This window comes from Conger conger, chromosome 17 (genome assembly GCF_963514075.1).
Source record: "Conger conger chromosome 17, fConCon1.1, whole genome shotgun sequence".
NCBI classification, from domain to species: Eukaryota; Metazoa; Chordata; class Actinopteri; order Anguilliformes; family Congridae; genus Conger; species Conger conger.
In genome coordinates this window covers 35,131,300-35,157,934 of record NC_083776.1, presented here as the reverse complement: position 1 = coordinate 35,157,934, position 26,635 = coordinate 35,131,300, and the positions used below count along the sequence as shown (strand labels likewise).

The 26,635-nt window shown below is 45.3% G+C and overlaps 2 protein-coding genes across 4 annotated transcripts in view; one reads left to right on the top strand and one right to left on the bottom strand.

The window, feature by feature from the left end:
* Nucleotides 1-373: 373 nt before the first annotated feature.
* LOC133116168 (coiled-coil domain-containing protein 138-like) lies at nucleotides 374-13,182 on the top strand. Of its 2 annotated transcripts, none has more exons than XM_061225443.1 (15): nucleotides 374-561; nucleotides 1,086-1,149; nucleotides 1,454-1,571; nucleotides 1,864-1,982; nucleotides 2,140-2,318; nucleotides 2,972-3,130; nucleotides 3,984-4,100; nucleotides 4,438-4,515; nucleotides 4,940-5,053; nucleotides 5,345-5,500; nucleotides 6,139-6,255; nucleotides 6,567-6,750; nucleotides 8,739-8,915; nucleotides 11,690-11,828; nucleotides 12,408-13,182. In XM_061225443.1, the coding sequence occupies exons 1-15, from the start codon at nucleotides 481-483 to the stop codon at nucleotides 12,577-12,579; spliced, it is 1,974 nt and encodes a 657-aa protein (XP_061081427.1). In that variant the 5' UTR covers nucleotides 374-480; the 3' UTR covers nucleotides 12,580-13,182. The 2 variants fall into 2 exon arrangements, with proteins under 2 accessions (XP_061081427.1, XP_061081426.1); XM_061225442.1 differs by having other exon boundaries at nucleotides 3,981-4,100.
* A 9,083-nt stretch (nucleotides 13,183-22,265) lies between these two features.
* Nucleotides 22,266-26,635, bottom strand: part of LOC133117013 (tumor necrosis factor receptor superfamily member EDAR-like) — a 38,986-nt gene continuing 34,616 nt past the window's right edge. For both annotated transcript variants that reach the window (XM_061227072.1, XM_061227071.1), the window contains exons 10-12: nucleotides 25,269-25,449; nucleotides 24,449-24,509; nucleotides 22,266-22,618 (exon numbers count right to left, since the gene is read on the bottom strand). In XM_061227072.1, coding sequence (XP_061083056.1) covers nucleotides 22,266-22,618; nucleotides 24,449-24,509; nucleotides 25,269-25,449 — 595 coding nt within the window. The remainder of the gene's footprint in view (nucleotides 22,619-24,448; nucleotides 24,510-25,268; nucleotides 25,450-26,635) is intronic.

Here is a 26,635-nt window from a genome sequence, read left to right as displayed (position 1 = left end):
CTTTGTTCTTTGTAGTGTTTAAGAGATGCATAAGGAATACACAGAGTACATATCACTCTCCCTAAGCGTCCTCTAAATGAATAATTACAGTAAAAGTCCTCGAAGTGTACAGTATCCAGTGACAGCCATATATCGGGGATCTCAACTCGGAGAGAGCAGAGGTATCCAAAGCCAAAATTGGCTGCACGCTCAAACTAACCCAAATCCTGAAGACACGAAGACCCTGGAGTGTCTGGAGTTTGCAATCACCATAAAACGTTGTGAAACATGGCTTTTTTCACCGCTCTAGTCGAACGAGTTCGTTTAATCGCTTTCAATGCCAGGCATGCGCTTAGAACATGCGTCGTGCAGTCCAGTGTTGCGCGGTATTTCTTCCGGGTCATCTTGGCTGCACGAAATTTCAAATCGTTCCGTGATTATAAAGTTGGAAATGTATCTCTCTAGCAAGTTTTCTGGGAGCTAACTAACTGACGTTCCAAGATGAGCAGTGAGTCGTCAGAGACCTCCATCGACTTTACAGTGGAATTGTTAAAGAAGAAATACCTAAACCGGAGAAATCTGGTAAACTGCCGTGGTCTGAAAGTGAACCGAACACCAAACATCAGCTAACTTTCAACCAAAAGCTAGCTCATGTTAGCTAATAAGAAAAGAGACAGAGTGAAAACGTTGCCAACTAATATATTAGTTGTTTACATTGTTTCTAGAAGGCAAGCAAATGTATGACTTTTGTAGCTAGTTGCTAACCAGATAGCACTTGTCATTGTCAGCTCAAAACCGTTGAATAGGAGGGTTAGCTTCCATGTCGTTTCTCTGGAAACGTCAGTAACGTTAACGTTAGCTACAGCCTACACTGTGTCGCTGTAGCCGCAACGTTAACTTTTTTTTTCTGCGTTTCTATGTAAATCTGAACCATATTTCGGTTGAGTAAGCAATACTGAAATGTGTGGTAAATGAATTAGCCACTTCACAACGAGTGAATGAATGCGTGAATGAATAACTAGCTAGCTAATGCAATACAGTTCTAGTTAGCTAATGATGATGGTAGATGTTGCTCTACTGATGTTAAAAGTCCATTTAAATTGTAGGTGTCCAAAGAGAACGTAGATCGATCTGGAGAAAGTGATCCACTTGACTACATGAAATGTTATGGTGAGTCATGAAAGTAACGTTAAAGATAGCACTTGCTCATTGTTGCTCCAGGGGGAGCAATTGTCTCCTGCTTTGTCTAATAAACAGTTTATGTAATATTGATTTAATTTTGGATTCAAATGTGATTTTAATTAGTCCGCAAGTGGCTAGGTAAATGTTACTGCAGAGGGAGTGAATGCATCAAAAATCTGTATGTGTAATCCCTAATATCTAATGTTTGACCGTACAAATGGATGTATGTTTAGATTTTATACTTGTGTGCAGTTCTCCTGAAGCAATGTTCTTATTGTTAACTTTCCTCTAGATGCCAGGATTCCAAGGACAGTGGTGTCTCCACTGTATGGCTCCATTGACCATCACAGGAGACACTACGACAAAGCCTTACAGGAGCTGTTTCAAGCAGTCACAAACCTTCCTGAGAGGTAGGTTCCCATGATGCACATCGGTAGTCTTCCAGAAACCCTGAGATCTGTGGCCTTGACTCCAACTGCTCTCTCCCTTGCTTCCATTGTTTATGAGCCTGATCAGTGTAGTCAGAACATGTGGATTTCAGTGCTACCTAGCATCAAAATGTTTAGCAGGCTTTGCACCGTTGATAACTTTAAACATTTGTACTCATCATGGCAGTATTGAAAAGTTGAGCTGGTTTTCCACCTTTGCCAATGTGAAAGCATTTGGCTGGATCTGCATGTGTGCCCTGTGCATGTTCCCCAGGCTGGACCGTGTGGGTGACTGGAAGCACGGCCTGTTTCTCAGTGAGGATGAGGATGGATACAGCGCGGAGGGAGCTGGTTCCACGCCTGACACGCAGAACAACATAAACACAGAGTCAGGTCCGGCTGCTGTTTCTGCTCTTCATGCATCTGTCACACGGACTCTCAGATCACTGTGGGACCGTTGGACTTTCTATAGCCAGAAGAAAGCAAAAGCTTGTTATCATTGTCATTATATTTCGTATTATTAGTTTTCATGCTGGTTTCATTACTGCAGATGTGACCCTGCCCTCCTGCCTCGCGAAGGGCTCGGGGTCTTGTGGCACGGACGGCACGGCCGGCACGGCCCCCGCTGAAAGGAAGCAGAGACGGCCCTCTCCGCAAAACAGCTCCCCGTCCGCTGCAAACATCAGCCAGGTGTTCCAGGAGATGGTGCACATCTATGAGAAACTGCAGGTAGGTGACACAGGCTCACAGGCTGTGACCACCTTACGGCCAGACCTGCTGCTGCTTCTCAGTGACGTGGGCATTTACTGATTCAATATGCATTACATGAAAAGTCTCACCACGTGTTTCTTCCACCCATGAACTCGGCTGAATATACTGATTCACTGAATTGAACCTCCTGGATGAAGAATTGTGATAAATTTGCAAATCCAGGTAATTGGAACAACATGCCAGGGTGGACTTTCACTTTCTGAACCTGGACTTTCCACCGCAAATTATTCTTGTAGCTCACATGAGTGGAAGGGTGGGTTAATTCTGTAGACTGTGTGCAGTGCGGAGGTGCTGTAGCGGTCTTGTTCTGCTTGGTGGGATCGGTCTGGTTCACACAGTCGATCTGCCTCAGATGCAGGGCTGTGCAGCTCTGGTGTAAGGCCTGCGTTCCCTGTGTATGCGCTGTGCAGCTCTGTAGTCAGGCCTGTGGTCCCTGTGTATGCGTTGTGTAGCTCTGTAGTCAGGCCTGTGCTCCCTGTGTCTGCGCTGTGCAGCTCTATAGTCAGGCCTGTGTTCCCTGTGTCTGCGCTGTGCAGCTCTGTAGTCAGGCCTGTGTTCCCTGTGTCTGCGCTGTGCAGCTCTGTAGTCAGGCCTGTCTCTGCGCTGCCCAGGCCGAGCGGACGCACCAGCAGCAGTGGTCTGTGCAGCTGCAGGAGTGGGAGGAGCGACTGCGTGAGAGGGAGGCACTGCTGCTCCGCCCCCGCCAGGCTCTGCAGAAGATCCGGGGAGCAGAGGAGGAGGCGCACGACCACGTGCGGGGGCTGCAGGAGGTGAGAGCATACGTTCCAAATCACGGCTTTCAGTGCCTTCAACTAACTTCCGTACATTTGAGCCAATGTGCAGGAAAATGAAAATGTATTCCCTGACCCCTCAATGCGGCAATCTACAATTTCCTTTTCACACCTTTCCCTTCTTCTCTTTTCCTTTTTTTGGTCACTACCTGATGGGTTATCATCACATTGTGTTGATTTACTCGCGGCACCTGTTTCTTCCATAGGTTTCTGTGTGTATCTTTTCCATGCAGGGTGAGAACGCCGGTCCCTTTGCTAACTTTACATTTAATGTATAGAAATTAAATGAAACGAGACAAATGGTCTCAGTGGTCTTTGCTTGATAAATGCCAGTGGGAATTTGTTGTGTGTGTTTGTGTGTGTGTGTTTTGTGTTGTGTGTGTGTGTGTGTTGTATTGTGTTGTGTGAGTGTGTGAGTGAGTGCAGTTGTGTGTGTGTGTGAGAGAGAGAGTGTGTGTGTGTCTGTGTAAGTGTGAGAGTGTGTGAGAGTGTGTGAGTGTTTGTGTGTGTCTGTGTGAGTGTGTCTGTGTGCGTGTGTGTGTGTGTGTGTGTGTGTGTGTGTGTGTGTGCAGTCGTGAGTGAGTGTGTGAGTGTGTGAGTGTGTGAGTGTGTGAGTGTGTGAGTGTGTGAGTGTGTGAGTGTGTGAGTGAGTGAGTGAGAGAGTGAGTGAGAGAGTGAGAGAGTGAGTGAGTGAGTGAGTGAGTGAGTGAGTGAGTGAGTGAGTGAGTGAGAGAGTGAGAGAGTGAGAGAGTGAGAGAGTGAGAGAGTGAGAGAGTGAGAGAGTGAGAGAGTGAGAGATGGCATATTTAATGCTGTTTTGCTTTTGCAGCAGTATCAGCAGGAGGTCCATCAGCTGAGTGAGACTCTCAAAGAGAAGGCCAGAGAGAACCGGAGGATCAAAGCTAGCTTTGACAGCATCAAAGAATTAAACGACACCATGAGAAATCAGGCAAGGTTTTTTGTTCTGGGATTTTGAAGTACAACATTTGCATATCTAAATATACATGCAAAAGCATATTTGATTTATAGTTCATCCTCATCTGTTTCAACACAGTTCCCTGCTTCTATTTATTTGTGGGTTAGGATTCAGTGTACGCATCACGAAGCAGTTAGTCATTCAGTAAATAAGCATTGATCCAATCCATAATACAATCTCTAGATTTTTCTCCGTGGCCACTTGCCATATCACTTTAGACCACCAGGAGGTGCTTTTCTGGCACTTGATTGTAACTTCTTGCTCTGAAGCAAAACGCTTTCTCAGCCAACAAAGAATGTTCTGTGTGCAGCTAAATGATGTCACCGAGCAGAACAAGAAGCTGGAGAGCCAGTCCAGGAAGGTGCAGGCCCGTCTGGAGAACCTGCAGGTGAGAAACCCACAGATTAAATGATCTGTGAACATCACTCACCTCCTGGGAGAAGAGCTGCAGTAAAAGCTTTCTTTTTAGCCTGAAACAAACAAATGCCTTGATATTACACTCACGCATCAAAATGCAAATGTGTTTTTATTGAAATGTTTTTCATCGAATGCTAGCTGCTGAAGCGGTTTACTTTATAGTTTATACTTCATACTTGGGGACAGTTTTGCAATTCATTGCTGCACGTTAGAGCTTGGAGTTTGTTAGAGCATTAGGATTATTGACTGGCTACGCAAGGTAAAAGTGCATAAAGTGTCAGCACTTTTTGTACAATACCTAGATAGGATAGTCTTGAGGTGCATCACCATATGTATTCGTGTAAGGTCTGCCTGGAATGTACAGTCCTCGGCGAAATCCACCATGTCTGTTTCAGAGAAAGTATGAGTACTCAATGGCGCACAAAGGCCGAGATAGCGTGATGTCCAAAGCCCTGGAGACGAAACCCTCCAAACAGGACAAGGCCTCGCTGCCCGCTAAACCCAGCAAGGTGCTCTTTTTACTCAAACCCAATAATGCTGCTTGCTCTGGGCTGATGGTAAACGCCATGTCACCCTCCCTCTGCCGACCACCTGGCTGTTACCAATACCCTAATATTTCTTATTTGCCGCCATTTTGATGATTGTGGATATGCTTGTTTATAATTTTGTTGTTTTGTGTTGAATATACTGTATGTCCACAAACAAACATAAAAAGCATGTTTCATATTTCATATGTCACAGGTTTCTGATCTTGGTGTTGCCATCATTGTAATTATGTGATTGTTTGGATCCCTCCGCAGGCCTCCTCGAGCCCCGGTGGGGTGAGGCTGCTGGTTCTGCTGCTGGACTGGGTCACAGACTGCCACCTGGGCTCAGGACAGGGGGACGGGCCGGGCCAGGGCGTGCTGCAGGCTGTGCCCCCGTACGCGGGCTCCGTGCAGGAGAGGTGCTCCAAGGTGGGCCGGAGATTTCACTGTGCCGCGTGCCAAACGTAGCCACGTTCAATCCACATTCAACCCTGGGCTTTTCCACTTAATACACTGCTGCTGGAAACTCCTTTTGACAAACCTTTATCGACATCAGAGCTCCTGTGGAAACGGTCTCAGCCCCAGACGCTAAACCTACAGGGTCAACTGCAGCATGCTTGGCTGGAGTTTAAACCTCGGGTTCAAATCCCTAGCCCACAAAACAGCATTAAAACTAGGCCAGCTAATCTTTCTTTTTCAGATGTTTGTAGCTGTTCCCGTTGTAATGCAGTCCTGTGGTTTCCGGGTTTAAACCTGGGATTTAAACTCCAGCTAAACACACCACAATCCACACACTGTGTCTTCTGCTTAAAAAATATCGCTGGAGAGATTATTATTTTTATCTTCATTAGATGAAAAGAATTCTAACAGTGCATTTTAGGTTGTGTATTAACTTCAGTGCGTCTTGTCCAAACAGTGCAGTTTTTTTCTTTTTTCACTTTTGTCGTGCTGTGGTTTAATTGAATTCAGCTCACCCATATTTGAAATCCTTTTGAAATGCGCACGTTTCTCTCCTGTTGCATTTTCACCGTTGTCTCCATGGTGTCCCTGGTGAACGGTGTGTGCAGGTGCTGCCCATGTTGACAGAACAACTGCAGCTCGTCCCCACAGTGGACAAGGGGCTGCTGATCCCCCTGCTTAAATTCATCTACCTGTCTCTGAAGCAGCTGGACAACAGCCCCCAGGTATGTATGTGTGTGTGTGAGTGTATGAATGTATGTGTGATTTATATGTACATATTTAAATAGAAGTTATTTTAGGTTATGCTATTTTTTGTGTTTTACTTTTCTGTTTGGGATGTGATTTAAATGTATTCAGGTTTCATATTTTGGCTCGGGGTTGGCATAGTTACCTGACTGCCCTTGTGATGTTGGCTCTATACTTTACTATGTCATTAGCCAGGCCTGGTACTCTTATGCTAATACATCAGGTAATGGCACTTCTGTTATCCGCCCGTCTTTAACAGGCCTGATGTTGTTTCTTTCGTGTTTTGCAGCAGCTCACCCTCACCTCAACCATGCGCAGGCTCGGGGAGGAGGTGTACCGTGGGTCGGGCCCCCAGGGGGCCGGTCTCGATGCCCCTCCCTCCACCAGGAACAAGGGGTCGCCACTCTTCAAAAGCCCCTGTCTGCACACCCGCTTCCTGTCCACACTGATCATCCTCAGCACCATCAGCCAGGGTACCACTACAGCCTACACGGCATACATTCTGCAGTATTTGGACAGTTTTCGCTCTGTACTCCAGCAAAGGAACAGTGGTTAAAGTGCAAACTTTCAGCATTGATTTAAAAATGTTTACATCCATATTGGGTGAACCGTGTAGGAAGTACAGCTCTTTTCAGAAATGGCCCCCCCAATTTTAGGGGACCAAAAGTAATTGGACCAATTAAAGTCATCATATCCAAGTCCTTTACAGTCAATGATTGTCTGATAGCCTGACTGCCCATAGACATCAGCACATGCTGGTGTCTTACCTGGCGATGCCTCTTCAGCTCCTGCTCGTTGTGGTGTATTGTCTGTCTTTGTGACGGAAAAACTGATATATTCACCGCCCGCGTCCTCCTGGAGCCAGCACATAACAACATGCAGCAAACCGCAAACTCAGATTTCAGAGCAGGATGCCATTTGAGTGAATGTACAGAGAGACGCACGCCCGCTAAGAGGCTAATCAACCCTGCAGAAAACTGACAACAGAAAAACCAGGCTGATGACAGAAATAGTAGTTGTCATTTTGTCATCTGGTCTCTTCAGATATTTCATCGATGTGAAAGGGACAATAGTATTTCAGCTAGTTCCAAAAAAAAAGTATCGAGTGAGTTGTAGTGCATGCTGTCATCTTTTAATCTCTTGATTGACTGAGCCAAAGGTGGTTTGCAACAGCTGTTTCATGGTCGGCATTTTGAGCGAAATAATTTAATAATTTTGCCCGTGTCTACAGTAGAGGGCAGTGTTGTACTTTTTAAGCACCGTTAATCTGCCATAGGGCTGGTGTGGAACACTGTTCATCGGTTTCATTATATTTGTGCAGCACATTTTACAAAGGGTACAGAGAAGCTTTACTGAGATCGCTGGATCCCCTGAGACCGGGCCTGGGGCTACAGTTGCAAGGGAAATCTCCCTGGCTGCTAATGAGGAGAGGCCTCGGTCACAACCTGACTCTGAGCCCATCCGCCACTGGCTGTCTCCCGGTCCTTAACAAAGGCTGATTACATCATACATGTATAATAATCAGGCAAATGACAGGACATAAACGTCAATGATAATGCAAATTGAAGCCATCTTGTATAAGTGATACTATACTGTTGAACTGTTATTTGCTTCGTAGATGACTCAGGCCATGTTACCGGTGTGCTTACAGTATATGTATAGATGTGTATATTGTATAGCAGATTGTCCTCCAGTTTGTACAGTGAGGCATTTCCTGGTGGTGCAGATAAAAGCTAAGGCAATCTACCACCTGGGGTTTGACCCCGCAGCCCCTAAATTAACTCTCTCCTGCTGTAAGCACTTTGGCCATGTGATTCCACTTGACATCTGGCTGATTCATCCCACACGATTGACAGAATATGAAATTCCATGCAATGGATGAATAAGGGCGGCTCTGCCTTCAAAATTACACATAATGGCTCCCATTTAAGTTTCGATTGCTTTATTCCGAAAGGTCTTAAAATGAGCTCACAGAAAGTCACACCTAATAAAAACAATCACTGTCACTGGCCCGTCAGATCTGTGCGGCATTTTGAAACGATTACGGGAGGCGGGATGTGTTCGGCTGGAGGGCAGTGACCCCTCGCGATCCAGAGGCCGGTGTGCCCGGTTCACATCACATCTGGGAAATATCAGTTATATAAAGGTCATACAGTATAAACTTGCTCACATCAGCTCTCTTACTAAACTAGTGTTGTCCCAGCACCCAGTTTCCTTCCCTGTTCCACTGTTTTGTCCAGCTAGCTGCTCCACCCAGCAGGGGTAAATTCTGACCCGGTGTTAGAGGCTTGGCCTCTTCAATCAGCTGACAATTAAGTAAATTAGCCAAACAACGACTCGAATGAACCACAGGTGCTGAAAAGAACCCAAAAAGCAGCAGACGCTGCGGCCCTCCAGGACTGGAGTTTGAAGGTGCTCCAGCTCCTTCCTCATGGTTGAGTTTCTGACTCCCTCTCTGCAGCGGACGTCCTGGCGCAGGCTCTGGACGGTCTCCATGACGACCTGCGGAGTGAGGAGGGCCGGGAGCTCTTCCTGCGGTACCGGGCGTTACCTGTGGTCCTGGCGCACCTGCGCGGGGGTGGCCGCAGCCTGCTGGGGCTCTCCATCGACATCCTGCTACAGATGGCCACCGAATCCCGTGAGTCCAAACGCAGCAAAGGCACAGCCACACGTTCGATTTGCTCTAAATACAGCAAAGGCACAGCCACACATGTTCGATTTGCTCTAAATACAGCAAAGGCACAGCCACACATTTTCGATTTGCTCTAAATACAGCAAAGGCACAGCCACACATGTTCGATTTGCTCTAAATACAGCAAAGGCACAGCCACACGTTCGATTTGCTCTAAAGACGCACTTGCACAACAGGCAGTGGGTCCAAATTCAGAAAATGCACTGACTCATTTACAACCTTATTTACAAATTCTGAAAATGCATTTTTATGGAATGGTTAATGAGACTGGTACATAATACGACAGGCTTCATCACAGCCCAAACAGGATGACTGGAGTGTCCTGTGTTACAGTCAGGGCACAGGCAGCAGGGCCTGCAGAGGAACGCAGGTCCACACAGTTGAAAGCAGATGCGTGTAATGGCAGGATGTTCCCTTCCCTGTGTTGTGGTGTCACCGTATCCCTGTCAAAGGGCTGGGCTCTTGTTTTATGGGGAATTGGCTGCACCGTGTTACAGTCATCTCTCTGTCCAGATGGCTCTTCCTCATCTGCTTCCCACATTGACTGGTCAGACACACACATACAGACACACACACACACACACACACACGCACACACAGCTGCACAGGACACCATACTAAAAATTGGGGCCTAAAATAGGAAATGTTGGAATTGTTAAAATTAACATTTGAATATGTAATCCTGTATGTTTAAAAAAATTGGTTCCCCGTTTCAACCTGTTGCTTCTGAGTGACCCCGTTTCTTTACTTGTACATAGCTGCTTAAACTAAGCCAATCACAGAACAGCTCATTGATGATCACACACTAGGTAACATCATGGCCAAAAGCATGGAAATAGTGATGGGAACTGTTGTTCAATCAGGCGTTGTTCACAACTATGGCTTCATTTGTTTGGAAGATTTGTTTATTTGGCTCACTCGTCCATTTATTCCCTGCTTCAGAAAAGAACGGCATGCTTCTCTGCGCTGTCCTGAATCAACAGCAAAGTTGGCACAATGACTGGACAGAAGGGAATACCCTCTTGCTGCAATGCGGGGTTAAGGGCCTTGCTCAAGAGCCCAACAGCGGTCTGGATCTTACCATGGCTACACTGGGGCTTCCAGGTCCCAGTCATGCACCTTAACCACGAGGCTACAGGCTGCCTCTACTCTGTGACCTTTCAGGTGCTGATGGGCACTTGTGTTTGAGTGAGCACATATTTGTGTGTCTCTCTCTGTCTCCTTCTCAGCACCTGTGTGTGTGCAGAACACGCACGCCTTTCAGTGATGCAGTCTGCTGTGTGTGAGTCTGTGAGTCTGTGAGTCTGCGAGTCTGCGAGTCTGCGAGTGTGCGAGTGTGCGTGCGTGCGTGCGTGCGAGCGTGCGAGCGAGTGCGAGTGCGAGTGAGAGTGAGAGTGAGAGTGAGAGTGCAGAGGCTGTGTGTGTGTGTGTGTGTGTGAGTGAGAGTGTGTGTGCAGAGGCTGTGTGTGTGAGTGTGTGTGTGTGTGAGTGTGAGTGTGTGTGTGCAGAGGCTGTGTGTGTGTGTGTGTGTGTGTGTGTGAGTGTGTGTGTGTGTGCAGAGGCTGTGTGTTTGTGTGTGTGTGCAGAGGCTGTGCTGAGCTGTGCAGTCTGTGCCAGTCTCACCGCGGCAGTTACAGGACTGATCCCCCGGGCATGAGGCTCATCAGTCCTGCGTTTATTACAGCGTGGGTGAGGCGGCTTTGGGAGCGCATTAGAGGGTGTTTGAATGCGCAGTTTAACTCTGATTGAATTTGCGGGGAAGCCATGTCATGGCTGTCATCCTGATTACAGCATCTGGGGGGTAATTAGGCTGTGGAGTGAGTGAGATTTAATGTAGGGTAGGCAGACCCTGAACACATTCTTCAGTAGCCTTGCATATTCATTAAAGGGATGGAGGTATTAGTTGTGAAAATGATTGGTTCTGGGTGTCATGAATTATTGAGCTCCACCAGCAGTTGACACATATCGTCACTAAATGTATACTTTATAAAAGTGCTGAATTAAACTGTGTCCAAACCTCGATTAGGCATCTTGCATAAATGGAAGCATGACCAATTCCACAGGTTGAAAGCTGCAAAGTGTCAACTAGAGGCTTAACCGAATCATCCCTGTTTTTATTCTGAACCTCTCATCGGATCTGATCAACATCTGTTTTCTTCTTTCACTCAACTTTTCACTTAAAACCAACCGAGCCGAATTAGAAACAGGGTTTTGGTATCGCTGAACCATTTGGGGAATACTGCTCCTGCTCTGAGGTTTGTGAGCACATTTGTGCTGTTAAACGTGCTCTTGGATTTCAAGCAAAGGGAAGGGAAATTGAGATCTTATGGTTGAGGACGAATGTGGATGTTCCAGTGGAGAAGGTGTCTGATATCAAGGCTTTTCGTTGAAACCAGGATGATGTTTTGGTCCTACCCTTGAGCAGAAACACTTTAATCTGATCATTTTCGGTTGGAAAGGTCAGAGCCGGAGAGTGGTTTATTGTAAAAACTGGAAGGAGTCGTTTCTGCTTGGGACTTCCGAGCAAAGCTTCCTCAACTCCACATTCGGTGGATCCTACCATACCCTGACAATCAAGTGGTTCCTTTGAGCCAATCAAAATTATTGCGGTCAGTCCAAACCATTGAGAGGTGCTTCTAAATATTTAACGCTGTGCCCAGTTGTGGGTTTGTGACGCCTGAATTCTCCCTGCGGCTCTCCTACATCCTTTCTGCCCGCAGGGCTTTTAAACGCCTTCCTGGAGGCTTGCAGCACGGAGGACTTCTTCCGCTGCGTAGCGGCACTCCTACGGAACCCCCGTCTGGACATCACGTTGGTGGAGAAGGCCAGCATTCTCCTGCAGAAGCTCTCCAAAATCAGGTAAGCCAGAGCCAGGCTGGCACCACTACTGGTTCCGTGTCAGCCATCTTCTCTGGTGCCCCCTGCACCAAGCGGCACCGCTCCATAAAACTAGCTCTCCTCATGGGGAAATGGAAGTACAAGCACTCTTGTTTGTTTGTAAAACGAATACCTCAGTGTTGTCATTAGCTTTTAAGTGCCTCTCATGAGTCCAAAGGCATTATTTTCATTACATTTGCTCTTCTTGAAACGAAAAAAAAAAAAAAGTATAAAAGGACCAAAGCAATGTCTGCCAATTAACAGCACTTCGTCAAAACACTGACATTTTGGCAGCGGCAAAGAATAAAAGATCACAGCAGAGTTTCTGGATTAAAAATGCATGAGTAACATACTTTATTTTCTATAAATCCTTCTGGATGTTTATGCTGTTAGCGAAAGGATGGTCTTGTGTTACATTTCTGGAGGTGTAGCTGATTTATGCATCGATGAAAGAGGATTATGTAGCCAGCTCTTGGCAGTGGGAACTGTTGATTTAAGGATCGGTGCGGAGCGATCAGTGTGGAGAAGGACATAAAGATGCTGTTCTCCGTTGGGCCTCAGGAAGAACAAGAGGCTGTTTGAGCTGAGCTCCATCCACCTGACGGTCCAGGAGATGCACAGGACTGTGGACCCCACCCACGCCTTCCTGGCCATCAACCTCAACTCCATCCTCTTCAACCTGGGCATGATGAAGAGGACGCCCGTCTGCCCCAGTCCGGCAGACAGCCCCTAGAGCCCGAGACCTGTTCAGCCTGTACTACTGCAGTCTCATGTGGTCAAATTATTTTGTGTCTTGATATATGTATTTATTTATCACTATTTAGTTTTGTAATCTGTCATGTTGTATAGTATTTATGCAAACATTTTGTATTTTTTAAAATGACGACACTAAAGATTATGCTGTGAGGGGAGGGAATACAGATGATTATTTTTTCTAAAAGTAAACTTTCAGTGTGCAGTTAATGGGCACCGTGGTTCAGTGCAGAATTCATAGATGTGACTGACTCTTTGACTCTTGAGTTTTTCCCACCAAACCTAATTGGCTGATTTCAATCCAGGAATGGAGAAAACAAATTGTCATGAAAGCATAAATAGAGTTTTTCATGGTAGGTTATTGTTCCTTATATTCAAAAGATGATGGGGGTTTTAGCAGCGAGACTAGAGACACAAAGTCCTTTTTAATGCCTTTTGAATTAAGTTCTTCTGAATGCTTTTTTGATGACCTCACCACAACCTAATACCGGATTCTGTCATTTGTAAGAATCTAATATGTCCCTCTGTGTTTATGCATTTCCAAATGTTCTACTAAATAAAAAATGTGCAGTTTGCTCCAAAAGTCAACAGATTTGCTCATTTTCTGTGTTTCTATGTTGCAGACGACGTCTATGTTGTGTTATGTTTGTTAATTAAATTCAAATGAAATTATAACTTCACGTTTTCCTGTCACACTGTGCAGCAGACGTCAGGGATTCATTTCTGCCTGAGCTTTTCATCATGATCTCTTTGAAATGGAAATGTTCTTGGTAACGCACCTCCTGTAAACTGCATTCAATTAACGACCATCCACATGCACAGGAACTACAATACTGTAAAACAATTCTAACTGTAATTTCCTCTGGAATATGATCAAGTATTCTGTGTGGTTAGACTTTGCATAATAGGTGTGGGCGTAATAGGAATGCATCCCATAAAATGGCCACAATTCCACAAGTAATTTTAACTTTTCTTCAACGCGTGAAAAAAGGACCCGGGGAATTATTTGCAGTTAACCTGCGGGTTAACCGTACTATGGAATTTGTTCGGCTTTCCGGTTGAGCTTCTGTGAAAATATGACTGCTGAACCTATTTAATGCTGTGAGAATTTTGAGGAGCAAATTTTAGAGAAGGGCAATTCCACGGTGATCATATTTGTTTCAAAGTAAACAAGCAAATAGTAATTCACTGGGCTCAGATGCATTTGATAATATCAATTCTTATATCTACCACATTAGCAATATTAAAAAGGAATGATTTCTGTATAAATATACTCATGTTGAGCAGGCTAGCTAGAATGCGCTTTGGACTTCTAAGTGCAGCATTAGGTACCTACTTTCTCCTTGGGACAACCCGCTGTGCATGGATCACTGCACCTGAGGTGCCTGCCCTCGTCAGCATTCCCACCTGTGAAGCAGTCACTCGACAAGTCAGTAGCACTGCTGGTGAGAAGATGTGCATCCCTCCTGCCAGTCGTAGCTGGCAGACAGCGCGGACTCAAACTCGCAATGTCAAGCATACAATGGCTTCCACTCACCAAACCGCTCAGAAGCCCACAAAACACAAGCTTCTGTGTGATGCACTGTAATGTTTGCGCGTTCTCTTTCAGACGCGTGGGGTTTATCCTAGAGGAGCGAGGGCTGAGGTATCTGCGTGTGTTCGTATTGACCGTCGTGACAATTTGATGGCTTGCTCTTAAGTGAGATATAATGAGATATAATGAGAACAGGGCTGCAGCATTCTTCCACTCCCCCTCTCCTGGGCCCCTCTTTCACAGCGTAACATTCGCTTTAATAAGCCTCTTCATCGCTTGAAATGATTGTTTCCAGTGAACTGTCGGTGCCTGATTTATATATTTTCATTACTTTAATTACTTGGCCTTTAAAATGTGTTGGTTCGGTTTTCATATGTGCTCCAATGAACATCGGTAATGAACTTGTGGTCTCACTAATTTATGTTTTGGTACTTTGGTAGACAAAAATGTCAATGGAAATAATTATGCCTTCCTATTGTTGCAGCTTTTTAACTAACAACAGTAATTAATGCACTTCATTATGCATTTGAAAACATGAGGATCAAATATGAAATTTAAATTTAGGCAGTCAATTTAACATTTCTCTCTGTCTGGTAGATAATGTTTTATATACAGTGGGCTCCTAAATTATGTGCACCCTTGCTAAACATGCCCAAAAATGAATTGTTATCATAAGCTTTATTTTCCAACATGTGTAGTGTGATTCATTAATTATTCAGTGGAATCAACCAGGAGTCTTTTCCTATAATTTGTGATAGGGTTACAGACCATTCCTCAATGCAGAACTTTTCAGAATCATTGATATCCTTGGACTTGTGCTGACGGACCCCCATCTTTTGTTCAGACCATAGGTTTTTGATGTCTCTAGAGTCTGGAGACTGAGATGGCCATTGCAAAACATGGATGATATTTTCACTTGACCATTTCTGTGTGGATTTTGATGTACAGTTGTGTGAAAAAGATAGGACACCCCGTTGTCTTTTTCAACATATTTAAACATATGGACATTTGATTTTCATTTTAACAATACTGAGAGATGGAGGTAATATATTTAACGAAATAAATTATTTAAAAAATGATTTCATTCATTCATTCATTCATTCATTATCCTAACCCGCTTATCCTGGACAGGGTCACAGGGGGGCTGGAGCCTATCCCAGCATACATTGGGCGAAAGGCAGGAATACGCCCTGGACAGGTCGCCAGTCCATCGCAGGGCTAAAAAATGATTTGTAAAATGTAATTGATAGAAATGCAATTTTCTTGTGAGGAAAAGGTTAGGACACCCCCACATTTATTATTAAGTAAACTGCCTCCAATTAGATTCAAGTGCACCACATCAGGTAAAAAATTATTAGAACATCATTAGAGATGTTTGGAGGAGCCTGTCTTATTTAAACCTCAGACATTTACTTTGGTTAGCTCTTGAATGTTGAGTTGTATCACCATGGCGAGATCAAAAGAAGCCTGACAGAAGGTTGTAGATACGTATGAGTCTGGGAAGGGATTCAAAAATAACTCCAAGCAATTAGACATCACTCATTCCACTGTCCAGAAAACAATTTACAAGTAGAGAGCATTTAAAACAACTGCCACCATGACCAGGTCAGGCCATCCCTTCAAGTTCCATCCAAGAGCAGACTGCAAGATGCTTAACAAAGTCTCCAACAATCTTAAAATGTAATCTCAGGACCTACAGGTAGCTCTTGCCACAGTTGATGTCAAAGTACATGCATCTTCCATCAGAAAGAGGCTGCACAAGTTTGCATTTCATGGGAGATGTGCAATGAGGAAACCCTTGCTGTCAAAAATAAAAACATCAGGGCAAGACTAAAGTTTGCCAGAGAACACCTTGACAAAGACTAAGACATCTGGGACAATGTGCTTTGGACAGATGAATCCAAAGATTAATTATTTGGGCGCAGTAACAGAAGACATGTTTGGCGCAAACCAAAGACAGCATTTGAGAACCTCATACCAACTGTGTCATGTCATGGCTTGGGGCTGCTTTGCTGCAGCAGGGCCTGGCCAGATGACCATCATAGAATCCACTATGAATTCTTTATTGTATCAGAGAGTGCTTGAGGAAAATGTGAGACCATCTGTCCAAACATTAAAGCTGAAGTGGATGTGGACCACGCAACATGACAATGACCCAAAACCTTCAAGTAAATCCACCATGGAATGGCTGAGAAGAAAGAAATGGAGAGTTCTGGAATAGCCAAGTCAAAGCCCGGATCTTAATCCTATTGAGATGCTGTGGAGTGATTTGAAATGGGCTGTGCATGCAAGAAACCCCTCAAACATCACACAGCTGAAGGAATTCTGCATGAATGAATGGGGAAAATGTTCTCCCAGTCGATGTCAGACTGGTAGACAGTTATAGGAAACGTTATTGTGGCTATACTGGGGATTGAACCACCAACCTTGCGGGTCCCAGTCATGTACCTTAACCACTACACTACAGGCCACCCATTACCATCTGTCTCTTCTGAATTGACAGTTTGCTTTGCCTTTTCCTATGCTGGTGGATGACAAAGGGATTGTGCATGCTTGTTACCTCATTTTTATACTATAGTGGAACAGGAAGTAATGGATTGAATGGTTTTCCAATCAAAAACAAAGATTCCCAGACATTGTGTAGAATTTCTGTTAAGTTTTTCAATAATGAGGATAAGGCAGAATCTTCCAGAATATCAGACATTATTCTGTAACATCGATCATAAAGCTGTGGTATCTCTGCAGTGACCCAAAATCGTTCAGTTACAGAACAGCTTTTATACAGTTTTGAAACAGGCTTGTTTCCTCCCAACAGGTGTTTCTTTTCACCGCCCACAATGATCTCATGACACGTGATAAGGATGTCAACTCTGCTTGATTTGGCACCAATTGGGCTTAGTAGTGTGAAGTCAGTGTGTTTCTGAAAATGCATGTTCTTTCATGTTCTTTCATGTTCTTTCCACAATTTTCTCAGGGGCCCCAAAAATACAACCAGTAAAAAGGATACAGTATAATTAACAGTGAATGTGTCTGAATAAAACAGTGAAAGGATACAGTGTATAACTATAATTTCACACATCTATATGGGTGTATATATGCATGTCTATGCATTGTCTATGCATGTCTATTTATCACATTGATCTGGACCTAATGCATTTTACCAATCATGAGTGAATATATTGATTTCACATTTGTGGCTACCAGTCACATCGTTTACATTGATTATCACATTAATATGGCTTTTGATATCTGATTACATACATGATATGAGGGCATATTAGGTCCATATTACCATACAGATATATGATGTATTACATTTCAGCTTAATATTTTCAACAGACACAATGTATTTCCCTAAATGGCAGTCATGTCTGGAAAGTGTTTAAAGTAAAAGGATTTAAAGTAAAAGACTGAAGGAGGTTTCCGGGGGTGTTATGTGGCTATTTTTTTGAGAAGGCACACCGCAATAAAAAAAAGAAAAGTAAATCAAGGAAGTGGGCGAGTGCCTGTTTTAACAAAATAAAATCAGGGATTGATCATAATTTTGTTTTGCGTCACTAGAGCTCTCCACCACCCCTACTGGACATTACTCGTAAAGTGTCTGGTGCCATAGCAACCTCAGCACCATTCACTGACACATCTGGCTTCTGAAAATGTGTCAATCCTCTATAGACTTGCATAGGTTGTTCTACGGAACTTTTTTTTGGCTTTTCTCCGCGTATTTGAAGAGTAGTACCTTCTCGAGTGCATGATGGAAAACATTCAGTTTTCAAGTTATCGCTTTACTCTTTGGTATATACACCATTGAAGTGCATGAATTAAGCTACTCTGATTTTGCTGAAATATACTTAATTGGAATTCCATTAAGTGTACCTAAACTAGCCATAAATCACAGGACACCTTTTCAATCCCTGTTCTGGCACGTATGAGAACATTCCTGTTAAGCTTACTAATGCTTACAGTTGGGCTCCTGGTTGTCAAATCGGCTCTTTCCGGCAGCGCTGACAGGTGCTCTGCCAGGTGGACGCAGCAAGCAGAACTCCCTGCCCGAGGGCGGCCACTTCCCTACGCATCTGTAATGCGGCACGCCCGAGCCCTCCGGTGGCCGTCATCTCCACCCGTCTCCCAGGGACAGGATTAGCTCACTAACCGGCTCCGTTTGAAACATAAAGAAGACCGAGCCTGGCCAGCGCCACCCCGTTCAAGTTTTTGTGCTTTTTTTTCCACCATGGGAGAGCAGGGGCAAGGGCAGAGATTCTCGGTTTATTTATCTTTTTTATGTGCACATGGGGAATAGAATGGTTACATTGGGGGCGTGCTGGGTGTTTGTGCTTCTCCTGTGTTTTCGGCAGTAAAACAGTGCAGAAAAACCTTACGTGGCCTTAAAAAGGCCTGCCTAAGCTTTTAAATTTTTATTTTTTTATTTTTTTTATTTCTATGAGAATGGTATTAAGATCAACTACCCAGTTACAGTTGCTGTACAGTTATTGATCCTTCCACGATTCATTAGGGATCCCTGTTTTTTCATTAAACAGCACAACCCTCCTTTGAACTTTAATCCTGCTTGCGAGAATAAAGGGAAGAACTGAACTGAACACGCCATGCAGCGCACACATTAGACGATCCCCCTAGAGGCTGAGTTTAATTAAGATTTCCACCCACCATCTTTACAGTAATCGGCAACCTGGCACCAGAGTAAGTTTTTATTATTATTAATCTGGCTGTTTGCTACCTCAGGTGAGACTCTGAGTGTGATCAATGGATCGGCATAAAGCGTTTGATGTAATCGCTTCCCTCAGGCCCGCACCGCAAATATCCACACTTTCCCCGGCTAATTAGCCTGACGCTGAGCGACGCGGCGCTGAAAACGCACTCAGACGGGGATCTCTGTGTCTCTCCCTGCAGCCGTTACCTCAGTCGTGGGTAGCGGCTCCTCTCTGACACGCCGGGCCCTTATCTGTCTGAACAAAGCGGCGCCTGTGTGGAGACCTGCCGTCGCCCGGGAGCTGCAGCCGCAATCGCACGGCTGATCAGCGCTGCTGGAGACGCCCCCGCGGCGGGGCAGGAAGCGGGGAGAACTGTGCTCATCTGGGGGAGGTGAGCAGGGTTAGGGCTGACTCAGCATTGTACCGACATTTACACATTTAATAATAAATCGATTCACCTCATTGTAATTCGAGCACTTCGTAGAGTCCAACTTCCTGAAGGAACATAGACATGTTTATTTAATTTTACATATATATAATATATGATTTCTTAAATTTATTATATAGCCTATATTTCCTTCATGTCTTGTTTTAATGGGTTTGCTACTTAACTCGTCATTAGGGATGGCAAAAGTTGTAACTCATCAGCTAATAGGATTCCATTTCCGGTCTCTTGATTACATAGACTGCCGACTCTTTTGGGCAGCCAGGTCCGCGGAAAGTATTGCAACACTATAAGCTCCAGTCAGTCAGTTGACATGGATGCGTGCTAATCCCTACTTGGGTCCTGGCTGCTAGGAAGGCAGGAAAGTGGGTAGAATCATCCTTTTTTCCTCTGACGGCTGTATTACTCCAGAATTCTCCCAATCTCAGGCGCCAAGCCAACTCTGACTCACTGATCAGGCGAGCTGTCAGTCAGGATGCAAGTCTGGAGTTTCTTCAGTCTCTGAATTTCACCTGTTGAGGTCAGACTGAGTCATTCCAAACAGCTCCAAGTGTGAAAGATTTATGGGTGTTTGACACGATGCTATCAGTGATTGAGATTGGTCGGCAATTTTTTGGAGGCACATACGCAATGTAATTGGTCTGTTGTAGTGCAGCTGTCAATCAGATGTGTATTGGCCCCCAATGACACCGTGATATAGACCAGTATTGGACGGATGGCTTTCCATGGCATCACACTATCTGATATTGGTGGATCTTCCACGTCTAGTGACATTCGTTTCTGTCGCATTCCAATGAGTTATGGCTGTAGGCCTGGAGGTCTGAGGGTCTTGCATGATACAGCATGCTCAGAGAGACTGCTTCTGGATTGAGTCTGTGAGTTAATGTTTTTAATTTAATACTGGAAACCAATGTAGGATAATTAGAATTCAGGTGAGGTGAATTAACTGTATGCTCAACAGCCTTAACTCAGCAAGCGAGTGCTGAATAATAACCAAAACCAGCAGACCATGTAATTCTCTGGGACCATATATAAAATCGGCGTCTCTGGTACGCTCTGTAAATTATGTGAAAGTGAATTTATTTAATAGAGGAAGGCTGGGCAATATAATGCCGGCAATAAAAATAAAATCACCACACACTTCACACCTTTTTTAATGAAATGTTTTTATTGGTATGTATGTACAGTAATAAGTTATATATACACTTGCATTTTCTTTCCATTCCATTGGCATTTTGCTTCTGTCTTTATTGAACAATATTCTATCACAAGGTATGAGGATGAGGTAAATGCAACCATTTTGTACAAATATTGAATCTTCAGTATTACTGTATGCATAAGACATTAGAAACTTCTGTTGAAGTTAAGTCCTGTTTGTCAGCAGACAAAGAGCTTAAATTTGAGGAATACATATTAAATGAGACATAATACATGCAGATTGATTCAGTCCTGCTCATGTTCATAATGTAGTCATTGTGTCTTTGGTCTCCTGTGTTAATAAGCTAATGCTAAAACTCACTGAGGCTAAATGTGTTTCCATAACAGTGCCCTTGAAATGTTTATCATATGGACTTCCTCTCATTTTCCAGAGCACAATAAAGTGACTGAAGAATTTAAATACATGGTAGAGGATCCCTCACAAAAGCAAAACAATAAAAAAAAGATGGATTGACTTTGAAAGAAGTTCAAGGTGATAATACTTGAAAATTGCAGGACGGTATAGCTAGCAATGGAAACTTGTTTTCTCCACTTGGTAATTCCAACAAAGCAAGTAGTTCATAGTACTTGTAAAGTTTATGGTCACTTAATCCAGAAGCGGTTGTGACTTGCAAACAAAATGAGCATGTCATTCAGTGATAATAAATGACGCCGTGGTCATCCCAGTCAAAACAAGTTGGCTTCCTTTAGACATTCAGCTTGTGGTTAAGCAGTCAGGCAGCCGTGTGTCTCTTTACACTGGCTATGTTTAAGGCTTCTCCATTTTGGCTTTATTAGTCAATTCCTTGCTGGAAATCAGTTGTTTTCCCCCACAACTGTAAACCGCCGGATTCCGGCCAATTAAAGCCAACAGCAACAGAAAGCCACAGGGGGACCTGAGTCCAGAGTTTATGAGGGGGCATTCCCCCTTTCGCGTTCTCCATATCTGAGTCTGACAGGGTGATGGCATAACACTGCTGGCCTTATTTAGTCCCTAAAAACAGCTTTGAGACACCAAAACAAGAGGGTGCCATGGATGGTGTAGTCCACAGGTGTAATGGCGGTGTCCTCGGACCGGGAAGAGGATCTGTTGCGGATCACTGGAATTGCACAATTGTTCTTTAGCCAACAGATGGCTTTCAGAGGATTTTCATAGCAATTTGGGCAGGAATCGTGTTCATGGTACGACAGAGAAAGAGCAGGGATTAGCTATCTCATATTACCTGTATTAGAACTCTGTCCTAATGCTGCTTGGGTCACTGAAAGAGTATTCATTTTTATTAAAAATTTTTTTATGAAGGGCACTTGTTGTGTGAAGTGTTCCCGGAAAGTTACCGAAAGAACAAAAAAGGGTCAAAGGGGAAAAGGTCTTTCTTGGAGCGTCCAGCGCTTAATTTTTCTGCTGCCCCCCTTTTTCAAATGCAGACTGAAAGGAGCAGCCTGCCTCATGTCCATCTCCAGGCCTGGCCCGCCCTGCTGGACTGAAGCAGAGGGCAGAGGCAGGAAGGCCAGGAGGGAGAGAAATGAGGGAATGAGAGAGATGGGAGGAGAAAAAGAGTGATGCTCTCTCTGCTTATCCCAGTGCAGCAGCCAGGGGGGCGACAGAGCGGCTTCTTCATGCGGAACGGAGCGGGACGGGGGGGCGGGGCGAGGGGGGCGGGGCCAGGGGCGGGGGGCGGGGCTCATATGCTGGCGCAGCACGGGGCGGGGGCGGGGCCAGGGTCGGGGGGCGGGGCTCATATGCTGGCGCAGCATGGGGAGGGGGCGGGGCCAGGGGGCGGGGCTCATATGCTGGCGCAGCGTGAGGAGGGGGTGGGGCCAGGGCCGGGGGGCGGGGCTCCCTCGGCCCCGCCCTCAGCCCCGCCCAGGATGTCAGCGCACAGTGACTCCACGGCGTCCAGACGCTCGATCTGCACCAGCCTGGTCAGCAGGTCGGGGATGCTGTAGCCCGCCGTGCTGATGCGGTCAAACAGCTGCATGCCGTCCGTCATCCCGCCGATCTCGTCCCGCTTCAGGCCGAAGCTCTCCGCCAGGTGGCGCCACGTCTTCACCACCGCCTTGTCCGCGCTGTAGGTGGCGCTCAGCATGCGGCTGGTCTTCTCCAGGCAGTCGAAGGGCAGCTCCGTGGGGCTCAGGCCTAGGGGAGGGGGGTCAGAGGGCACAGGTGGGTCCCACATGACTGTTTTGACTTCAGACTGACTGCCACCGAGACTAATGTTTTACTGCAGTGGTCCTGGTGAGCCACAGGGTCAGCTGGTTTTTGTTTTCATTTCAAACTCGGTAACCCAAGAAGCACTCAATTTAGACACAAGAAACCACTGGGGCCAAGTAGACTGTGTAATCAACTGCTTTAATTGATCAATAAAATGAGTAATGTCAAAAACCAGCAAACCATCTGGCTCTCCCGGACAAGGGTTTAGGACCACTGCTTTACAGCAGGCTACGTCCTGTTATGCTCTCCATGCATACCCTTGACACAGCTAGTATAATGTACACTTTATGCATTTATTGCTCCATAAGTCACCCTTGGTAAAAACATCTGCAAAAGGAATTAACGTAAAAACAACAAGCTCAAGTTGCATCCAGTTGACACAGCGAAAAAGCTAGGAATGTGACTGATGTATTCAGACAGCATTGGTGCCTCTTTGATTAGAGGAAAAGAGAGGAGAAAAATCAACTCTTGGAATACTTGTGGCATTCTAAACCCTTGTGGCATTTGAAAAGCTTCCCATGCTAAAAAGAAGGCAAGTCAACGTGTCGCATGGCTGGGAGTATGTGAGCTGGACTGACTGATCAAAGTTCTTGCCATAACTCCACTAAGTTGTGAGGGATGTTGAAGGGCCTGGCCTGTGTCTCCACTGTGGATCCTGGCACGGTTGTAGGACCAGCCTGGCTCACTGCAGGACTCAGCGTTCTTCTCTTAGATGGTGCACCATATTCCACCGGAGTTTAGAGTTAACAGCTGCGCCTCAACTGCGCTATCTAGTTTGCTTAGGAAGGACAAAGAAGCGTTTTTTGGTATATTTTTGCTTGCTGTCCTGGAACGTTTTTGATTTTTGATGTATTTATTTTGAATAAGGTCAGCACTTACTGCAGATGGCTTCCATTTTCCTGTCCTAACAAGGAGCAGAAGGGAGCGCTCCAGCGCTCCTCAGGAGAAGACCCTCTTCCACGCGGCTCTCGTTTGCTCAGAGTTAGCGTACTGGGCAGAGACACATGACGTGACAGATGTGTGCAGATGCTTTCATGAAGAACAGAAACCTTCATTTCCAGGCATTCTGGAATGAGGTCATCGAATGACCGAGGAAAGTTACTTTAGTGTGATCTCTTTTTTTACAGGGTCAACATCCACGTAGGGTTTCTCCCTCTCTTTCACCGACTAACTTCTCCTTAGCCTTTTGGTTAACAGCAATAAGTGAAGCTGTAACCTTCCTGTTTTTGATGGACAGAGAACGTGGCCAGCAGGAAAACCCTATAATCTCTAAAAGGGGGCAAAACAACAAAAGTAACCTTTTGAACTACACTTCCCTTATGGCACACTTCTGCCCACCCAGGCTGCTCATTCACACAGCCAAAGGTTCGTTGGCAGGAGAGGTTTTCTTCCATGTCTCAGTCACGGCGGTTGTTTGGTAATTGAACCTCATTTATTGTGTAATTATTATTCCCCGGCTCATGTAGGGACGTTCCAATCTGCATCTTCGAGTGTCACTTCCCTCTGAAGTCCTGCCCGCTGGACCGCCCTGGTTGTGATGTCGGGGACGCGGCATGCGGAACATGCTCTCGGTCGACCGTGCGGAGGGTTCTGGACGAGGCCCGTGTTTATGGCATGGCCAATCTCTGTTCCCCTGTCCCCTGTCCCACAGTGACAGCCATCTGCGTGGCGTGTTTGGTGTTTGGAGAGACGCTGTTGGACCACGGAGTTGCGTGTGCTGTGTTTGGGAGAAATTCGCTGCTCAACACCACTCACCCTCTGCCACACTGCAAGCTCTGGTGTAAAGATCCAGGATCTTTTTCCTTCGACTTTGAATCTGAAATGTCAAGAACGCGTAGAAAATGTCAGCATGCAACAGCAGCAAAGCTGTCAGTAAAAATAAATTTTGAGTCAATACCAGCAGTTGCACCTTTTTTACATTGAAGAGCTAAGAAAATTATCTCCTATTTAGTTAACGTTATAAGTATAAGTATAGCAAGATAATTTTGCTGGTTTTATTTAAAGGGCAAAATCATGTGTGTTTATATAAATATTGTTGGACCTTTGATCATTGGAAAGGAAAAAGGATACTATACTATACATTGATACTGTACTGTACTATAGAATTTCACCTAGCACTGCCACTGTGTCCAGGTCTGCACATGTAGTGTTGATGTATATCTCATTACGCATGACACAATAGGTTTATACGTGCATTGTTCTATCAAGAGTTCAGTAGAAAAAATGTTTGGCTTGTATGCCCTTGTGTGCATTGTTAAAATGCCCTATATTCAATACATAGAACACTGGTATTATTTTGGTTATACAGGGGCACCAAACAGAAGTATCTGCATGTTTTTGTGGTTTTGTGGTTCAACCAGCAGCTAAATGTGGATTCGCTTGCCAGTCAACAGCTAAAATGAATCACTGGAAATTAAACGCACTGAAAATCTGCAGACACTCTGGCACACCAGGGTGGTCTGACAACTGTGGGTTAGTGGATTTGTAACAAATGAATGTGGATGTTTGGTGATGGACATGTTAATGGATGTGTGCTAATTAGCAGGCGAGTGGAGGTGTGGATTGGGGCACTCACCCCAGTGCATTTGCTGCTGTTGTTGTTGTTATTGGTGGAGGAGCAGGTTTTGTCTCTGGTCAGGTGGACCAGAGAGAGCAGGCACAGGTCTGTGGCCCCCTGCTTCTCCAGGGCCGCCTCCTCGTCGCTGTCCATGCTGCGGCTCAACAGCTGCTCGTTCTCCGACGACGCGTCGTTCTCACTGCAGCCAGAGGGGGCGCTGCGCCGTCAGCCTCTCACTCATTACATTACATTACATTACAGGCATTTGGCAGACGCTCTTATCCAGAGCGACGTACAACAAAGTGCATACCCATAACCAGGGATAAGTGCGCTGAAAGATCCTAGAGGAAAGTACAATTTCAACTGCTACCTGTACAACAAAGATAAGGACCAGGGCCTTTTTTTTCCTTTTTTTTTACGAACAAATAAACAAACAACAAAGCAAAAGTGACCAAACGTAACTATCCAAATACTGCTTACCTAGCCAATTAAAAATACCGATACACAAAGTAAATCACAAAGACAACAATTAAGGTTCACAGGGAGGTAGGGAGGAACTGTCTGTTTCTCCTCTCTCAAATGTTGGGTTTCCCACCCCATCTCTCTCTCTCTGTTTCCCACCCCATCTCTCTCTCTCTCTCTCTCTCTCTGTTTCCCACCCCATCTCTCTCTCTCTCTCTCTGTTTCCCACCCCATCTCTCTCTCTCTCTCTGTTTCCCACCCCATCTTTCTCTCTGTTTCCCACCCCATCTCTCTCTCTGTTTCCCACCCCATCTCTCTCTCTTTCCCACCCCATCTCTCTCTCTTTCCCACCCCATCTCTCTCTGTTTCCCCTATCTCTCTCTCCCCTATCTCTCTCTCTCTCGCTCTCGGTTTCCCACCCCTTATCTCTCTCTCTGTTTCCCACCCTCCATCTCTCTCTCCCTCTCTCTCACAGTTCGTAGGGCAGCCAACTCGACCTATATATGAAACCCCCAGCTGGGGTTTCGATTCCCCACCACAGCACATTCTGCGCCGTGATCCCCTGTCTGAATAACATAAGATGAATATATAAGGACTGAACTGGACTGGCTGTGATTGGTCCGCATGAAACCGCAAAAGGAAAGATTTGATTGGCCAGCGTTCGACAGGGCAGAGGAAAGCTGTGATTGGCTTTGAATGCACTGAGTATGCCCTCTCTCCAGAGATTCCCAGCAGAAGTGTCTTGTTGACACAGAAATGCGCACAGAATGTCATTGTTTCATGGTCACCTGATACCTGCAGTGGCTTGGCAACCCGCTCAATGAATTAGCACATCATCGGGCATGCAGGGCCAGAGTCTGTTTATTCTTCCTTCTGAGGAACGGGGCTGTTCTTACGGCAGCACTGCTAATGCACTGCACTGT

What these genes read in the sequence shown, in the direction of transcription:
- LOC133116168 (XM_061225442.1), top strand. Translation starts at nt 481, where the DNA reads ATGAGCAGTGAGTCGTCAGAGACCTCCATCGACTTTACAGTGGAATTG. An exon ending in CAACATAAACACAGAGTCAG is followed by an intron (nt 1,983 to 2,139) that starts GTCCGGCTGCTG and finishes TCATTACTGCAG; the next exon opens with ATGTGACCCTGCCCTCCTGC. An exon ending in ACATCTATGAGAAACTGCAG is followed by an intron (nt 2,319 to 2,971) that starts GTAGGTGACACA and finishes TGCGCTGCCCAG; the next exon opens with GCCGAGCGGACGCACCAGCA.